Here is a 14,659-nt window from a genome sequence, read left to right as displayed (position 1 = left end):
GGCCACATTGATAACTTTGAATAGCACAGACTGTAGAGAGACTTTTGCATGGGTTTACATAGTTCCCTATTAAAGAGAATGGAAAGCGTTCGACTGGGCGAGGCTTGGTTTTGACTAACATTACAACAATGTCCTTAGGTGGTATGAAAATGTGGGAGTATACACCGCTCTCTTTGTGTGTCAGGCCAGGGTTTTTTTGTGCGGTATGGTTCTGTGTCGGAAGAAAAAAACACTTTGGGATGTTTAGGAAATGGGGGGGTTTCCTTGGCCAGCATGTCTCGAGCTCCTTAGTCGTCTTTCTTCCAGTCCTGTCCTGTTTCTGTTCGTCTCCTTCCTTTTCTAGCTCTGTTCTTCTCTTTGCCCAGACATTCTCAGGGCATAAACTTTGCAATGTGAAGCTGTGGTTGATGGCTCCCTCCTATCAGAGGGTTTGTTTGATTCCCAGTGTATGGCTTAAGAAGACCCTACTGGGTGTTTCTTTTTAAGATAAAGGCAAATTGTAGCAGATGTAAGTCGTAAATGTGATCAGGCGGAACTAATGGCTCATAAACTATTTACCTGAGGAGATGACATCTTGGCAGACTGGTAGAGCAGATCACACAGGTAATAGTAGTCATAGTAGTCACACAAGAGAGCCGGAGTATTCAAAAACGTAATCTGACTGATGACTTTCTTTACACTTATAACTTTGTACTCACCGTTAAAGCTCCTTATCAGTTTGTTTTGTTACTCCATGTGTGTCAACGCAAGCTTAAACTGCAATTCATCAACAAGTCTTTATAGTTAGTATAGTTAGTTTTTATATTCTGGTTACTTCATCATCACCCACTGCTGCTGACAAGCAGATGTCACTGTTGTGAGAATAGATTACATATTAAGGGAAACCCTCTTTATGAGGGCTTAAGTTTACAAATTAGTAAGAATTATCTGAACGCTATCTTGAGGGATTTCATTGTTGTCTTATGCCTTTCATCTAGCTCACCTAGAAATGATCCATGAGAGCTGTAACAGATGGGAGCAAATGAAAATGTTTACATTTATTGTACCGGTACATTGGATATACCTCTCTGCCATTCACGTCTTTATCTGTGTATGTCAACAGCATGGCGCGATGCAATATGGTTTAAGCCACATAACATTTCTGTTGTTACATTTTTGTCTTTCCCATTTGTCACCATCACACATTTTCTGCATTCCTTTTGCAAACATGGGGCATTGTAGTTTTGTGCCATTAACGTGAATCATGGTAAATGCCAGCTGAGTTCAGCTGGGTCACCAGTCCTTCTCTGTGCTTAAGTCTCATACTTCAGGACCCTTTCTTTGAACTACACTGGTCGCCTGCTGCTTTTGTATCCTTTGTTAACATTTCCCCAGTGTTAATTTTATATTCAAAAGTCATAGCCTGGATTGAATTGCCTAAGAGCGAAATAAGGACGGGAAACGTTCCCATTCAAACAAGTCAGTCTTGCTACATTAACGGGGCCAAAACACAACTTCAGATTATGTTTGTGTGTGTGTGTGTGGCTCATGTTTGCCGCTGTTGTTGTCGTCATACCCCTGATAAGCACAAGCCAAACTTAAAAAACACAGACAACATGAGAGCAGAAGGTATGCAAATCATACTCGCTCAATACTGACCATACTTGACGATTGCCCTCAACAAGTAGACCTTCTTTCATTGATCATTTTATGTCTTCTTCAGCCTGAATCATATAGTGTATTTCTGTGTGTTGTCCTTGTGTATCCTCCTGTCATACACTTGCAGTATAACCCAGCATTGTTCTCAGGGCTACTCTTCAACAAAGGTCCTTTCTTCTGCTATCACATCATCATCTCTATTTGCCTCTATTTGTGTCTGCTTCCCTCTATCTTCACCATGTATGACTGTTTGGCTCTCCATTTTCCTCAGATTTATTTCTATTTTATTTTTTATTATCTATCTCTGAGGTATCTGCTTCATCAGATGACTGTCGTATTATGTGTCTGTCTGTTATCATGCCTCCTTGTATATGAGATCAAGGTCAAACATGTGCCTGAAGAAGACACATACATTTTGCGGACAAGTGTTTTGATCAGCTCGTGGACAGATATGCACGCCAGTGTCGGTGGAGGGCACAGTTGCTGGATTAAACGCGCTCGCACAGAGAACCTGGTTGCCAGATATTTGCATAACTAAAAAGTACCCACTCGGAATGCCCCTCCCTTTATCTCAGTTTCACATTAAGTGAGTGTGTTTCCTCTTTGCATTGTCATATGTGCTAAAAATGCAGTGGTCATAGTCAAAAGGAAAAAAAGTAGCTTTAATAAATCTTTTCAATAAATGCCTGTTGCATAATAGATTGCATGCTGAACTTTAAGTAATGCTGTATCTTTGTATGTTTTTGATCCAGCCCTTGCTTAATTAAACAAAAATGGTATTCGCTAGGTTTGGAGCACAAGTTGCTTTGCTTTATATGTCGAAATATGTGCATTTACTATAAAATACAGAAGAAAGGGAAATTAAAACACACTTATGTTTAGAAGCTGAACCTGTTAGACTAGTTTCTCAATAGGTTTTCCATGTTTATGTGACTGAATTTAATATCAAAATATCTGACAATTAATTTGCTTTTGATCAGTTAAGGGCCAAGTTCAGATGTACTTGGAAGTCATGTGAGACCAAAAGTAACTGTAGTATCTTATATCGATTCACATATCCCCAATCAGGGCTGGATAAGTCCAATACTTATGCTTTTAATGGACGTCATTGTTGTTTTGTGTATTCTTCGTTTGGAACATAACCTTTTCTCGGTCAACAAATAACAGTACAATGTGAGTGCAAAAAAGCTCACAAACAGATCAAATGTCTGTGACATGTTTAGAATAATTCAATTGGAATATCAAAAAGTTCCGATTGTTTTCAAATTAAATACTTAAAAGAATAAAGGAGAACAGCAGATTATCCCGGAAAGAACATTAACCGTGGACTTGAACTTTTCTCAACATCCATCAATTAAACCTGAGCTGTCAGTTCCAGAGGAATTATTATCTATTAGTTCATAATCAATCAACCCTGTGTGGACATTATCTTTGGAAAAACAAAACCATAATCATTTTGGAAAAAAAGACAACCTACTTGTTGAAATTATGGAGCAATTATGGGCTGCCTGCACATCTGCAAGAAGATGTTGGCAGATAAATAGTGACAGCATAAATAAATACGTGATCACTCCTGTGACTAGCAGGAAAAACAGAATCTGATGACATTATATCTCATTCGTTCACTTTTGGAAGTTTCATGATGCCCTTTAAGTGAAACTCACACAGCATAGGCTATGTGTTTTCATTTGATGCAAGCCAAAATGATTAGAATTTTACACCCATACTGAGTACACCCTGCTTTATTTTATTTTATTTTATTTTTTATTCATTTTATTTTATTTCACTTTGTTTTGTTGGATGGGTCATTGACATGTCTATCAGCATCATGATAAAGCAAATAAGAAGAAGGCAGAGGCTTGTAAAACATGTGGGGACTAGTCCAACCCACTTTATTTCCATAGAGGTTTTCGGCTTCAGTAGCCGACGGCCCATTATGGATGGAAATCCTGGGGGCACATCCTCTGAACCTCTTTTTGCCTGTCCCGAAAAGAAAATGCCATTTTATGACGGTGACAAAGCCCCAGCCTTGGTGGACACGGACTGAAAATTATCAATATATCCTGAGCAAAATCTCCTCCCTTTCAGGTTGAGTTCAGAAAATATCTTTCCACGTTAATGTATTCAGCTTACACAAAACCAGGTTATATGTTGCCGTGATGACTGACATACACGATACTTTTTGGAACACACACGTATAGAAACTCTTTGTCTGTGATGTTGAAGGTGTTAGCATGAAGGTCTGCTGGTGTAACAAACTGAAATATTGCCATGAAGTAGTGCCATGCCACGCCACAACCACTATCTCAGCATCATATCTGTTTAGTTTGATCAGTATGGCACAGTCAGTCATTAATTAAAATGACTTGTAACCAAAAAAAGTGCAGGCTTAAAAGCATAATGAGGTTTCCTAATTTTTATTTCCCTTAAAAGAGCACAGAGTCCAGGCTTCTCGTTTGAGGAGATCTGCTGTAGATACAGAGCCTGCTGGTAATGGGACCAGCGCCCTCCATTGAACATTGCAGCAATTTTAGCCGTAGGAGTTTTAAGACCCACAGAAGTTGCTGGTCTACCACTTCTTCATAAATATGTGCATTTTTGTGGCTCTGTGGCTTTGGGATGTATTGAATCTAAACTAGCTCTTATGTGTTCTGTGAGAATCTCAAACTTAGGATATCTGCAGGCAGGCATATTGTGACGTTTCTTTGAATAAAAGAATGACATCTTCACTATTTTTCAATCTTCTCCTTTTTTTTTGTTTTTGCTGCTTAATGAGATGTGACACATGACAGCGAGATGTCTCCGGAAAAATGATCCACTCATCAAAGCAAACAGTATCCACACTCTTTGGGCATGCACATGCGTGTACAGGCAGGAGCATATACCAATTATACCAATTACATGATTATAAAGGGTAACTCAACTGGACCCTGCAATGGAAAAGTCAAGTGGGGGCCGTGTACATGTCTGCTTGTCTGTCTGTGTGTGTGGCAGCACAGCTTGGGAGTCAGAGCCCATGCAGAGCTCTTGCAGTGCTAATTAGGCTGCGACAACCTAGCGGACTACATCGCTGTGGAAGAGAATAGAGTAAAAAGACATGATAAATTAAAGAACCTATGTAGTGGAGCCAGAAAAAAAACAGTGCTCATCTCCTGAGGAGGCTTGTAGAGTGAGATTAGAGAGAGAATGAAAAAGCTGAAATATGGCAACAACAAAAACATGGTAACGTGCAGTGAAGTCCCCACACACTGAAAGAATTGCAGTGCAGAACAATACAATTCATCCAGGTCTGTGTGACATGTGGCTGTTTTTTTGAATTTGGAAATAATTGCATGTATGTGTGCGTGTAGCGTTTATGTGGCATAACGTGTACTGAACGACACCACAGGTGCAGAAGCCATGATAAGCTCCATGGTAGGTCTTCCTTTGTTAAATTCATGTGTGCAAGATCTGTAGCATCTGTTATATCTCTCCCTCCTCTCCGGAGGGAGCCGCGCTGCCACCTCTCCCCGTGGCAGGTGAGCTTGATGAAAAGAGGGACTCTCCAGGACACGGGGATAGAGGTGATCATGGCACTGAGTCGGAGCTCTCTCCCTGCCGGCTTTCTCAGTCAAACATCTGGGCTTTTGCAGAAGCTGGGCATCTCATCAGGGAAGCGGCAGCACGCTTTCACCTCTCAGAAGCAGACTGTAGAGGGCACAGCCTTACAAGCATCAGCCTGACTCCAGGGGCACGGACCGCAAAAGAGCCAGCGACACAGACAGGATGTGCGTTTGTGTGGCTGAATGTTTGCCTCTTAATGTGCGCGTTCACACTCGGTGAGCGGTGTTGTGAAGTGTAACCAGACTGTTCTGTCATACACCTACGCTGGTGTCCGGGAGGAGACAACTACACATCCCCCAGATGTCATGCACGCGCACACACACACGTACTGTAACCACGACCCCAGCAAGCCATACCACAGCTGATATGTAATTAACAGACAGGGGAAATGGCACTGTTGGGGTGGTTGAGTCGTACGTAGGGAGGCGAGGAGAGAAAGTCATTCCAGCTCGTGCCTGCCCTCAAGACACACTGCTTCTCTGAGACTGAATTGAAAAGGAGAAGGTGCGGAGAGGGAGATGGATGCTGGCTAGTCTTTTGAATTTTTCTGTAGTGGTTGCGAGATGCTGTCAGCTAGTTGGAGGGTGGAGGGGTGTAGGTGAGGGATGAATAATGAGATGTGCACTTACATAGACGCACTCGCACACACACTTATCATTTGAAACCAAACAAGGTACAAGGCAGGAAAACTGCTGTTTTTGCCTGTTGCAGAGACATTTTTGTGAACATGTCTGCCCAGGACAGTGACTGAACAAGGTCAGGGGGTGATAAACTGTGCTTTCTGCTGTCTGTCCATATCGGAAGCCTGCTGTGTGAAGACATCTCAAAAACAGCCAATATTCTCTCTTTCATCTTCTTGATTGATATGTTGCTACAACACCCCTCCACACAATACACAATCTCACGTACGCCACCACCTTTGTTTGTCTTCCATCTCTGCTTCCCTCATTTTCCAGTGGAATTGTCACCTTTGATACAGCTGCTCTGGAGCTGCATCAGGATTAAGGTTTCATCTTTGGTATAGAGGAAGAGTGATGGCACTCAAGTGTGTGTGTGTGTGTGTGTGTGTGTGTGTGTGTGTGTGTGTGTGTGTGTGTGTGTGTGTGTGTGTGTGTGTGTGTGTGTGTGTGTGTGTGTGTGTGTGTGTGTGTGTGTGTGTGTGTGTAAAAGCACACACTGATACACATCCGTTGTTTACTGCCTGAGGGTAGATCGCTCCGACATCTCATCTCAGAAGTTAAACAAAGCTGGAACCACCAGAGCAGGTTTATCCTGCTGTGTTCCCGGTATTATCTGGACGTGTGATCTTTGTGTGTGTTAAAGAGTTCATCTACAAACATCTATACTCTCAGTTAATTTCCAAGTCCTGGTATTCATCTTTATGAGTATTTAAATCCGCTCTTGAGATCGTTTCCCTAGATTTGTTAAAACAATGACATAACTCCGTATTCACCATTATTTTAACTAATGGTATTTAAAATCCTAATTTCCTTTCCCTTCTGTAAAAGTTGCTGAATGAAACGAGCAGAACTTCCGTGTGGATCAGCATCTCTGTTTCTCCTGCCTCTATCAATACTGATTAATGGTGCCAAATGTTAATCTGGAGGCACTTAACTTTTAGTATTTGATTCAATAAGCACCAATTAAATTTACATTATAAACTCAGATCCGAAACAAAACATTTTAATAATGATTTGAGCCAATTCAAGATTTGATCTGTTTTTGTTTTTTTTCTTTTTGTAGTCACGTACAAAGTTATGCTTCCAGCTGATACCGAGTCCATTATAGCACCGTCAGTTACTTTTAAGCCAAAATAATGCTGAAGCACATGATAATATGAAAGGGGACCCATATTATACACGCTACATGTCTTGCTTCACTGTTTTCATCCATGTTGCTACTTCACTACCCTGTGAGACACTCTCATTGGTTTCACCTGTCTTTAATCTGTAGTTTCCTTCATGCTGGCACCTTACATACGCTTCTGACATCCATTTCATCCCCCTGTTAACACATCTTCACTCAACCATCCATGATAACATATATCCATCCACCCAGCTCTAAAGTGTGAACTGAGCTGCTTACTCCTGCTTATTTAAGCAGGACGGACTGTTGAACCGACAACGCCTGGTTAACGTGCGCTTATATACACTTTTTTCAGACAAGCTGAGTTCATAATCTTGGGTCATGTGGGATTTCCCAGCATGACCAGATGGCATGATTAAAAAGTGTAGCTTATATCCTTGACATTGGTGACACAGACGGCAGTAAAAGGATGTTACGTGGAGATCGTCAGCTACTCAGTTCATTGTAAAGGAAGACAACACAAAACAGAACCCATTCGGTCTTGTGTGATTAAAAATAGAAGTCTGATAAAACAGTAAAACTATGATCGGGAAACACTGATAATGCTGTGTGTTATCGGGAAGTATTTAAAGGACCTACAAGTTTATTGGCAAGATGTTTTTATTGCATGTTTGAAAGGACCTGTTTACTGCTTTGGCACGTTTCCTAATCAGCATCGCAGTATAGTAGCTAAAGTCTGCTTTTCTAAGCCTCAAGAAAAGTTATCTTTGTGCATGTGCTTACATACACAGTAGCTCCACGTGATGTAGTTTAAGTACATGTTGCTTTGAACTTGGTCAAGCCATCTTGGTGACTGGATCAGGTAGATAGGCCGCTAGTTTTAACAAGCTGATTGGCAAATCCCTTCCTGGTTAAAGATTAACCACTCGCTAGAGCTGCCACTACATTATCTCTCAACCGGCCAGGGGCATGCAGGAGCCAAGAGGATTTAGAGAGTGTGTGTGTGTGTGTGTGTGTGTGTGTGTGTGTAATCTGCATTCCATCCAGCGAAAGGGTGGGACTGTGTGTGCACCCATCAGTGTATTTGTTGGACTATGGGAGTAGTGATCGGCTTTTCCTCGAGCTGGGTGTTAAAACTGTGTTTACTGTATACCAACTAACAGTCAATCTGTTCTTTTGTGTGTGTGTGTGTGTGTGTGTGTTAGTGTGTGCAAACGCGCTTAAGAAACCTTGTGTGTCTTTGGGTGGATCATATTTACATGTTGTTTGGTGTAATCTACATTCTTTTTTCAGGGATTTGTTTTGTTTTCCCTTGGGGTTTAGTTAATTGCATTATGAAGCTTGGTGTGTTACAGACTTCTGATTAACCCGTTTATTTTCAATAGTAGGTATAAAAGAAATGCTGCAATGTAGAAGCATCTCATTTATGTCTTCAAAGTACTGTTCAATAACAGTCTTAATTTTACTAGTGGCTGTGGCTTTTGTCAATGTAGTTTTTCTCTCTTTCTTTTGTAATGCTGGATGTAAGTCTGTGACAAATCCTTAATGAAATATCAGACATTGCCATCTGCTGGATGTTTGAAGAACACAGTCACACAGCGACAAAAAAGAAAAAATGAAGATACTGAGCAGGCATGTTGTAACTGAGTGATGTTAAAATGTGAGGGCAGAGTCACTTATCTGAAAATTCACAAGACATTACTCATCTTGGGCTGCGTAGCTTGTGTTGCTCATCATTAAATGGAAGAGAGACGATCTTCACGTGCACATCTTGTGTTTTTCCACTTTTGAAAGAGATATGAAACAGATTACACTGCTCTTCTTTCTTGGACCATGTTACTTTAATTATCTTTATACTTTAAATTGACCTTCATTTAATCTTGATTTGGAAGGTTTGTGATATCAAGTGTCTGATAAAGTGTTTATTCATGCTACTCTTGACTTAGAGGGTCAATTCAAAAATGCAACCTTTTGTTTTATTCCCCGTTGTATAAGCATTACCATCCATTAGTTACAGCCTTGTTGACTTTCAGAAACCTGCATATCTCTGTTTGAAGCTTTGAAATATTTTGCCTTCATTGGACCTGAGTCCATGGAGATTTGACAGGAAATGAGGGTAGAGGAACAAGTAGGCAACAAAGCCAGACTTGAACCAGGGGAAATGTTTAACCCCGGGGGCAAAAGGATTCAGTGTGTTTCTGACTACCGAAAGAGAGAGATTGAGCAAGCAAAATATTTTGGGAAACTTAGTTACTTACAGCAGCACTTCAAGTCTCTGCTTTTATATGATTTATCACACCGTGATGATCACTGAATACAAGCTTCTTTAAGTAAATGATCTCAGAACAGAAATTCTCCCAAAACAGCAGGGTCTTTTTCATTGTAGTAGTCAAACAAGGGGTGGAAGAGGGAAAGAGAGAGATAAACACCAAAGAGTGTGGCAGTGGTGGCTTTTTTTTTTTCCCTCCCAAAGAGCCAGACCGTGTCCCCGGGAACTCAGTAGAGCTTTTTCAAGAGGTGGCCTGTTGCACAATGCTGGCCCCATGTGGCTTTACCCTGAAAACTGCCTCTCCCTGTCATCGCCCTCACTCACATGCTCCTTCACTGTTCTGAGAAAATAAGCAAGTGACGGAAAGAGGAAATGACTAAAGAAACAACTCATTCACACCCCTGCAATGACAGCAGGACCAACGGAGGGGAAGTCTAACCCACACGCTTCTACCCTCCGCCCTCAACCACGATTAGACATTAGTTTCCTCCACCCTGATAACAGCTACTTGTAACTGCAGCGTGTGTCTGTGTGCTGTGTCAATTAGATTACACGTCCACATTTTTTGGTATAATGTTCTAGTTTGTAGGAAACGGTAAAGACTGATTTCGGAAGAATGGCTGTCTGTCTTCATTTAGAACTGAGTTGACTCATTTTCACTTAAAATGCATATTTTTTTTGAATTTGTGAATCACAAATACACTTTTAAAACAAAAACATACACAAGAAGGTTCCACTCCAAAGCTGCTGGGCTTAATGCAGGCTAAGACATGTCCTCTTTTCTCTCAACTTTCTTTTTTTTTTTGGTCTTGAGAAGGGAAGGGTGCCTCACTCGTGTAGGTTACCTACCTGCTCCCACCCATCCATGTATATGCATATGCACTCACTACTTGACGCTCCTCAGCAATGGGGTCAGATGCGGTGACCGAATGAGCACCCTCCCTTGTTCCTCCTCCTCTTCTCTCGTCTCCCCTCCCCCTCCTCCCAGTTTGCCTTGGCAGGGCATGCATGCCTGTGTCTGTTATCTACAAATGGCTGAGGAATTATAGGTTGAGCGGGGAGGAGGAGGAGGAGGAGTGAGGGAGAGTACGAGGAGGGAGGGAAAGCGGGGACGAGGTCATGTGACATCGCAGCAGCTGCTAGCCTAAGAATTTCTGTTTTCTCACTTAGGGAGAGAGAGCTCGAGCAAAGAGGGGAGAGATAGGCGGCATGTGTGGTGGTTGCTTTGTTAGATAAGCTCTAAACGGTCTTTGTGAGCTGCCGTGCGAGAGACAGGAAGGCAGGCAGGGAGGACGAGGGTGGATGGGCAAGGAGAGATAGATAGACAGAGAGTGTTAGAGCGGAGCACAGGAAGATGGTGTGTGTCCTGTTGGTCGCCGCCGGTATACGCTGGGATGGGCTCAACATGAAGATGCAGCCATGGAGGATCCAGGCGGCTCCGCTTCTTTGTGCCGTAAGGAGCTTCGGCTACCCTTTTGATATATGAGAGGGATTCATGAACCCCCGTGAGACCTTTGGATGTGTGTATTTCTCAAAATGTGTATCTCCTCCTTCCCTGTGTTACTTGCATGTCTTTCTGTCTGCGCTCTTGTTTTATACTTGTTATTGATCATTAGATTTAAATTGTTTACTGGGTCTCTCTAAGGGTTTAGTTTCTGGGGAAAAGTTTCTTGTCTATACGTGTGACTTTTCCTCCCTTGTTGCAGTTTTACTGACTTGCTCTGAAAAGTAAAGGAGGAGCAGCAGACTATTGCCTTGAAAAAGTCACATTGGATTTGAACTGGACTGGCTGCAGTGTTTTTTGCTGGCTTGACAGCCTGTCAATGGTGCTATGTTTGTTGTCCAGACGGTAGATGATTCCTTTATTAATTGTTTACTGGGTTCGTTGAAAGTGCACTGGGTAACTGGGAGGTTACAGGCAGGACAACTCGAGAGGTGTTGGGAATGCTATTCAGTCCCTCATGCCTGACTTGCCTCTGTGTGTGTGTGTGTCCACTCAGACACACATGCACACACAGGGTGCTGCGCTTCTGCTCTGCTCTCAGAAGGGAACATGATCTTTTTATAGCCCTCGCAGCCTCTGGGGTAAACCCAGATATAACTCCTACTTATCTAATTGTGGTGTTGATATATTGGTGGCAAGCAACTCTCATTGCAGTTTTTTTTTTTGTTTTTCTGAAATCACGAGTGTTGTGGTATTGGCTCAACCGATACTGCGCACATAGATTTGTGAGGATTGTGAATTATCTCCAGCATGTTTTAATTTTACAATTTCTTCCATACGCAAACTAAAGTAGTAAGAAATAACAATGTCCTCTGAGCCCCCCTATTGTGTTTGTGTGTGTGTGTGTTTTGCATGAGGACATAGGGCTATCAGGAATCTGCTATGGCATTCAGGGATTTCTACTGACTGAGAAGCTGTCAGCATGGTTCACTTTACAACACACACACCCAAATACACACACAGGAAGGAAAGGGACAGCCGTCTCAACCTTTCTCACCTCTTTTATCACTTCACCAGGGCCTGTGTGAGTCTGAGCTCAGAATCAGCTTCAAATTTTAATGATTTGCAAATCACACAAATTCATTAATGTGTTCGTGCTGACATCTTCTGAGCCTTTAGTTTCTTCCTCATATGTCAGAGAATGCTGTTCATAGAGCTTTATTAGCAGGATTAACTTAATCAAACATGAATTCAGCACTTTTTTCAGTTGACAGTTGCGTGAGGGAGTCATTGCCTTGCTAATTTGATATATATATTTTTAACAAGGAGCATACCACTGCATGTGAAGTTGCTACTGTGTCTGTCACTATGTATCGCTGCGACTCAGAAAGCCGCTCCGGCACGGTTGGAGCATGCTCAGTAGAGTTGTTTAAAATGTGACAATGGACTTCTGACAGCTATGCATGCTGCTGAAGTTCCCTGGGCAGAGGAAGAGTGACCTGCCCTCCTAACCTTCCACCTCTGACCCTGAGCCGTACGACCAGCAATCCCGATTCTCCCCAGCTGTCACAAACAGATACCCACCCTCACAGTCTGCCCTTTGTCAAGGAAAACAGCCAAGTGCCTTATGCCTTTCGCATATGTTTGTTTTCATTGTTGTTTGCACATTTATGTAATATAAGTTGTTGTACATGGATAGAAGATATTTATATTTACCCAAGTCCTTTCTGACCCAGTGTTTTTGCTCAGTCTTTGTTGTTAGTTGTATTTGTTATTAATAGTTTCCCATTCTGCTCCCTTTTTGTCCCATTTGTAGGCATGAGCCATGAGCCAAAGTCACCATCATTAGGAATGATCTCCACAGCGACACGTACCACGGCGACGGTCAGCCCCCTTACCCCGTCACCCATTAATGGTTCCATCGTAGCAAATGGAAGCCCAGCTGCCCAGTCAGGTCATTCTGGATTTGCTGCAGCTCTTCGTAAACTGGCAAAGCAAGCCGAAGAACCTCGAGGTAAAGCTCTAACCCAAATGAGGGAATTTTCAATTTACCAGCACGTATCAGTTGTGGGGTTGTTTCTGCTCCAGTCTAACAGTGATCCTGTAGGTGTACGTGGTTACTACATAGAACCATAAATCATGCAGAACGCCAGTATTTTCAGGATTCTGGTCCAACTTAAAAGGAAAATAACAAAAAACTCTATTACAGTGTGTCATTTATGTAGCAAAAAGCCAAAATGCAGATACAGTGTATGAAATGAAGTAGATTCAGTATTTCCTGAGTGTTATCATTCTTTCCTATCCTTGTGGTGGAATTTTCTCCTCACAATATTTCTCCAACTTATTAATAATTGCAGGTATGTAATTAAGGTCTGTTCTCTGAATTTTTCGCCACAACATTTATAGTTTGGGCGTCTGGACCTTTGACTGGGTCATTACTGCACTTTGATCCATTTCTTTTCAGCAATTCTGTAGTAGATTTGCTGGTTTGCTTGAGGCCATGAGAGACAAGGCTTTCTCACTGAAACCTCTTCAAAAAAGCTTGACATAGATATTGATTTTCTAATTGCACTAACCTGAAATTAAATGTTTCACATGATAACTAAGGCCTGTAGAATCGGAGGTGCAGCTCTTTCCTGTTTTGTTTCTTTGGGCGCTTCACAATCTGACATTCCACTCCTGGGAAGATTCCCTTGAACATATTCACATATGAATAATTTTCTCCCACTGTAGAATGACAGAAATGTATTTATAACCCTTTCCAGATTGATGTGACAGCAACAGTAACTACAGTAGATGACGCTGATGTTTTTTCTCTTGTACAGTGTACTTACACACACCTGTATGCTCCAGACAAGCTAAATGCCAAAAACCTCTGCTTCAGTAGAAGCTGTCTGTTATTTAATATCTTTATTTTGATGAAAGAATTAAGGCTGTATTTAGTTGTTCACATACTGATTCTGCATTTTGGCTTAAGTTTTTACTAATGACATGATAAGTAACATGTTGTTTATCTGAGGTTGTGTGTGAATGTGTGCATGATAGATAAAAAAGCACTGCATAGACTAAACAAAAACTGTGCAGACGAAGATGTGCTGTATGAATAAGTGTGGATGGGTGACTGTGGCTTGTAGAATGAAAGTGCCATGAAAAGTAGGGAAGGGCTATAAAAATGCAGTTCATATGCCATCTTTTTTAAAAATGATGTCCTGATGTGTGAAACCTTAGAACTGAAAGAAGGCGTACTTTCTTTTTCATATGAATGCTTCTAATAGCTATGAAATGAGGTCCATGCTGTATTACATTTGTTGTTGTCAGAGACGAGGAGCCACTTTGACCCATTTAATGTATTGTGTGTGAGAGTCTGTGTACATTTAGGTGGGCTTGTCAACATGTATACCATGCGTCCAACTCCCTTACATATACACATCCTTGACACTAGCTGTACATTTGAAATATCCAGTTTCCATCTTTTAGACCTCTGTCCCATCACTGTGTGAATATGGAGAGGCTGGGTGGTTAAAATGCGTATTTTAACTTTGTCCTTAAGATTAAATCATTATATTTAGGCATATGATTTTTTTCTTTTTGCGTAGTCTAGCATAGTTCTTTTTTAACTCGTGTGCCAAAGGGCCTCATAGTTATTACATCATGCACTCACACAAGTGTGTAAATCTGCATGCAGGAGCCTGAGTGGGAGGACTGTCATTGGGAATATTTTTGTGAGTATATTTGTGACACGGTGCCTTGGCTCCAGAGGGGCCCAGCTAGCCCAGCTGTCCCGCCTCTTGTTCGGACTTTTAAATCAGACGGTCCCTGGATACCTTGCTCTCTGGCCCTCGGCAGTCTGGGACCCAGAGCCCTGCGGATGATTTATTACCCTCATAGTGAGAGCGCTC

At 41.8% G+C, this 14,659-nt stretch overlaps 1 protein-coding gene across 1 annotated transcript in view; it reads left to right on the top strand.

Annotated features, from left to right (window-relative positions):
• The window catches only part of gse1b (Gse1 coiled-coil protein b), a 193,316-nt gene that overhangs the window by 152,351 nt on the left and 26,306 nt on the right, over positions 1 to 14,659 (top strand). The window contains exon 3 of the mRNA XM_061744303.1: positions 12,577 to 12,774. Coding sequence (XP_061600287.1) covers positions 12,577 to 12,774 — 198 coding nt within the window. The remainder of the gene's footprint in view (positions 1 to 12,576; positions 12,775 to 14,659) is intronic.

The sequence above is a fragment of the Cololabis saira genome, chromosome 2, assembly GCF_033807715.1.
Source record: "Cololabis saira isolate AMF1-May2022 chromosome 2, fColSai1.1, whole genome shotgun sequence".
NCBI lineage: Eukaryota > Metazoa > Chordata > Actinopteri > Beloniformes > Belonidae > Cololabis > Cololabis saira.
Note: the sequence above shows the minus strand (reverse complement) of the source record. Positions and strands in the feature narration are given on the sequence as shown.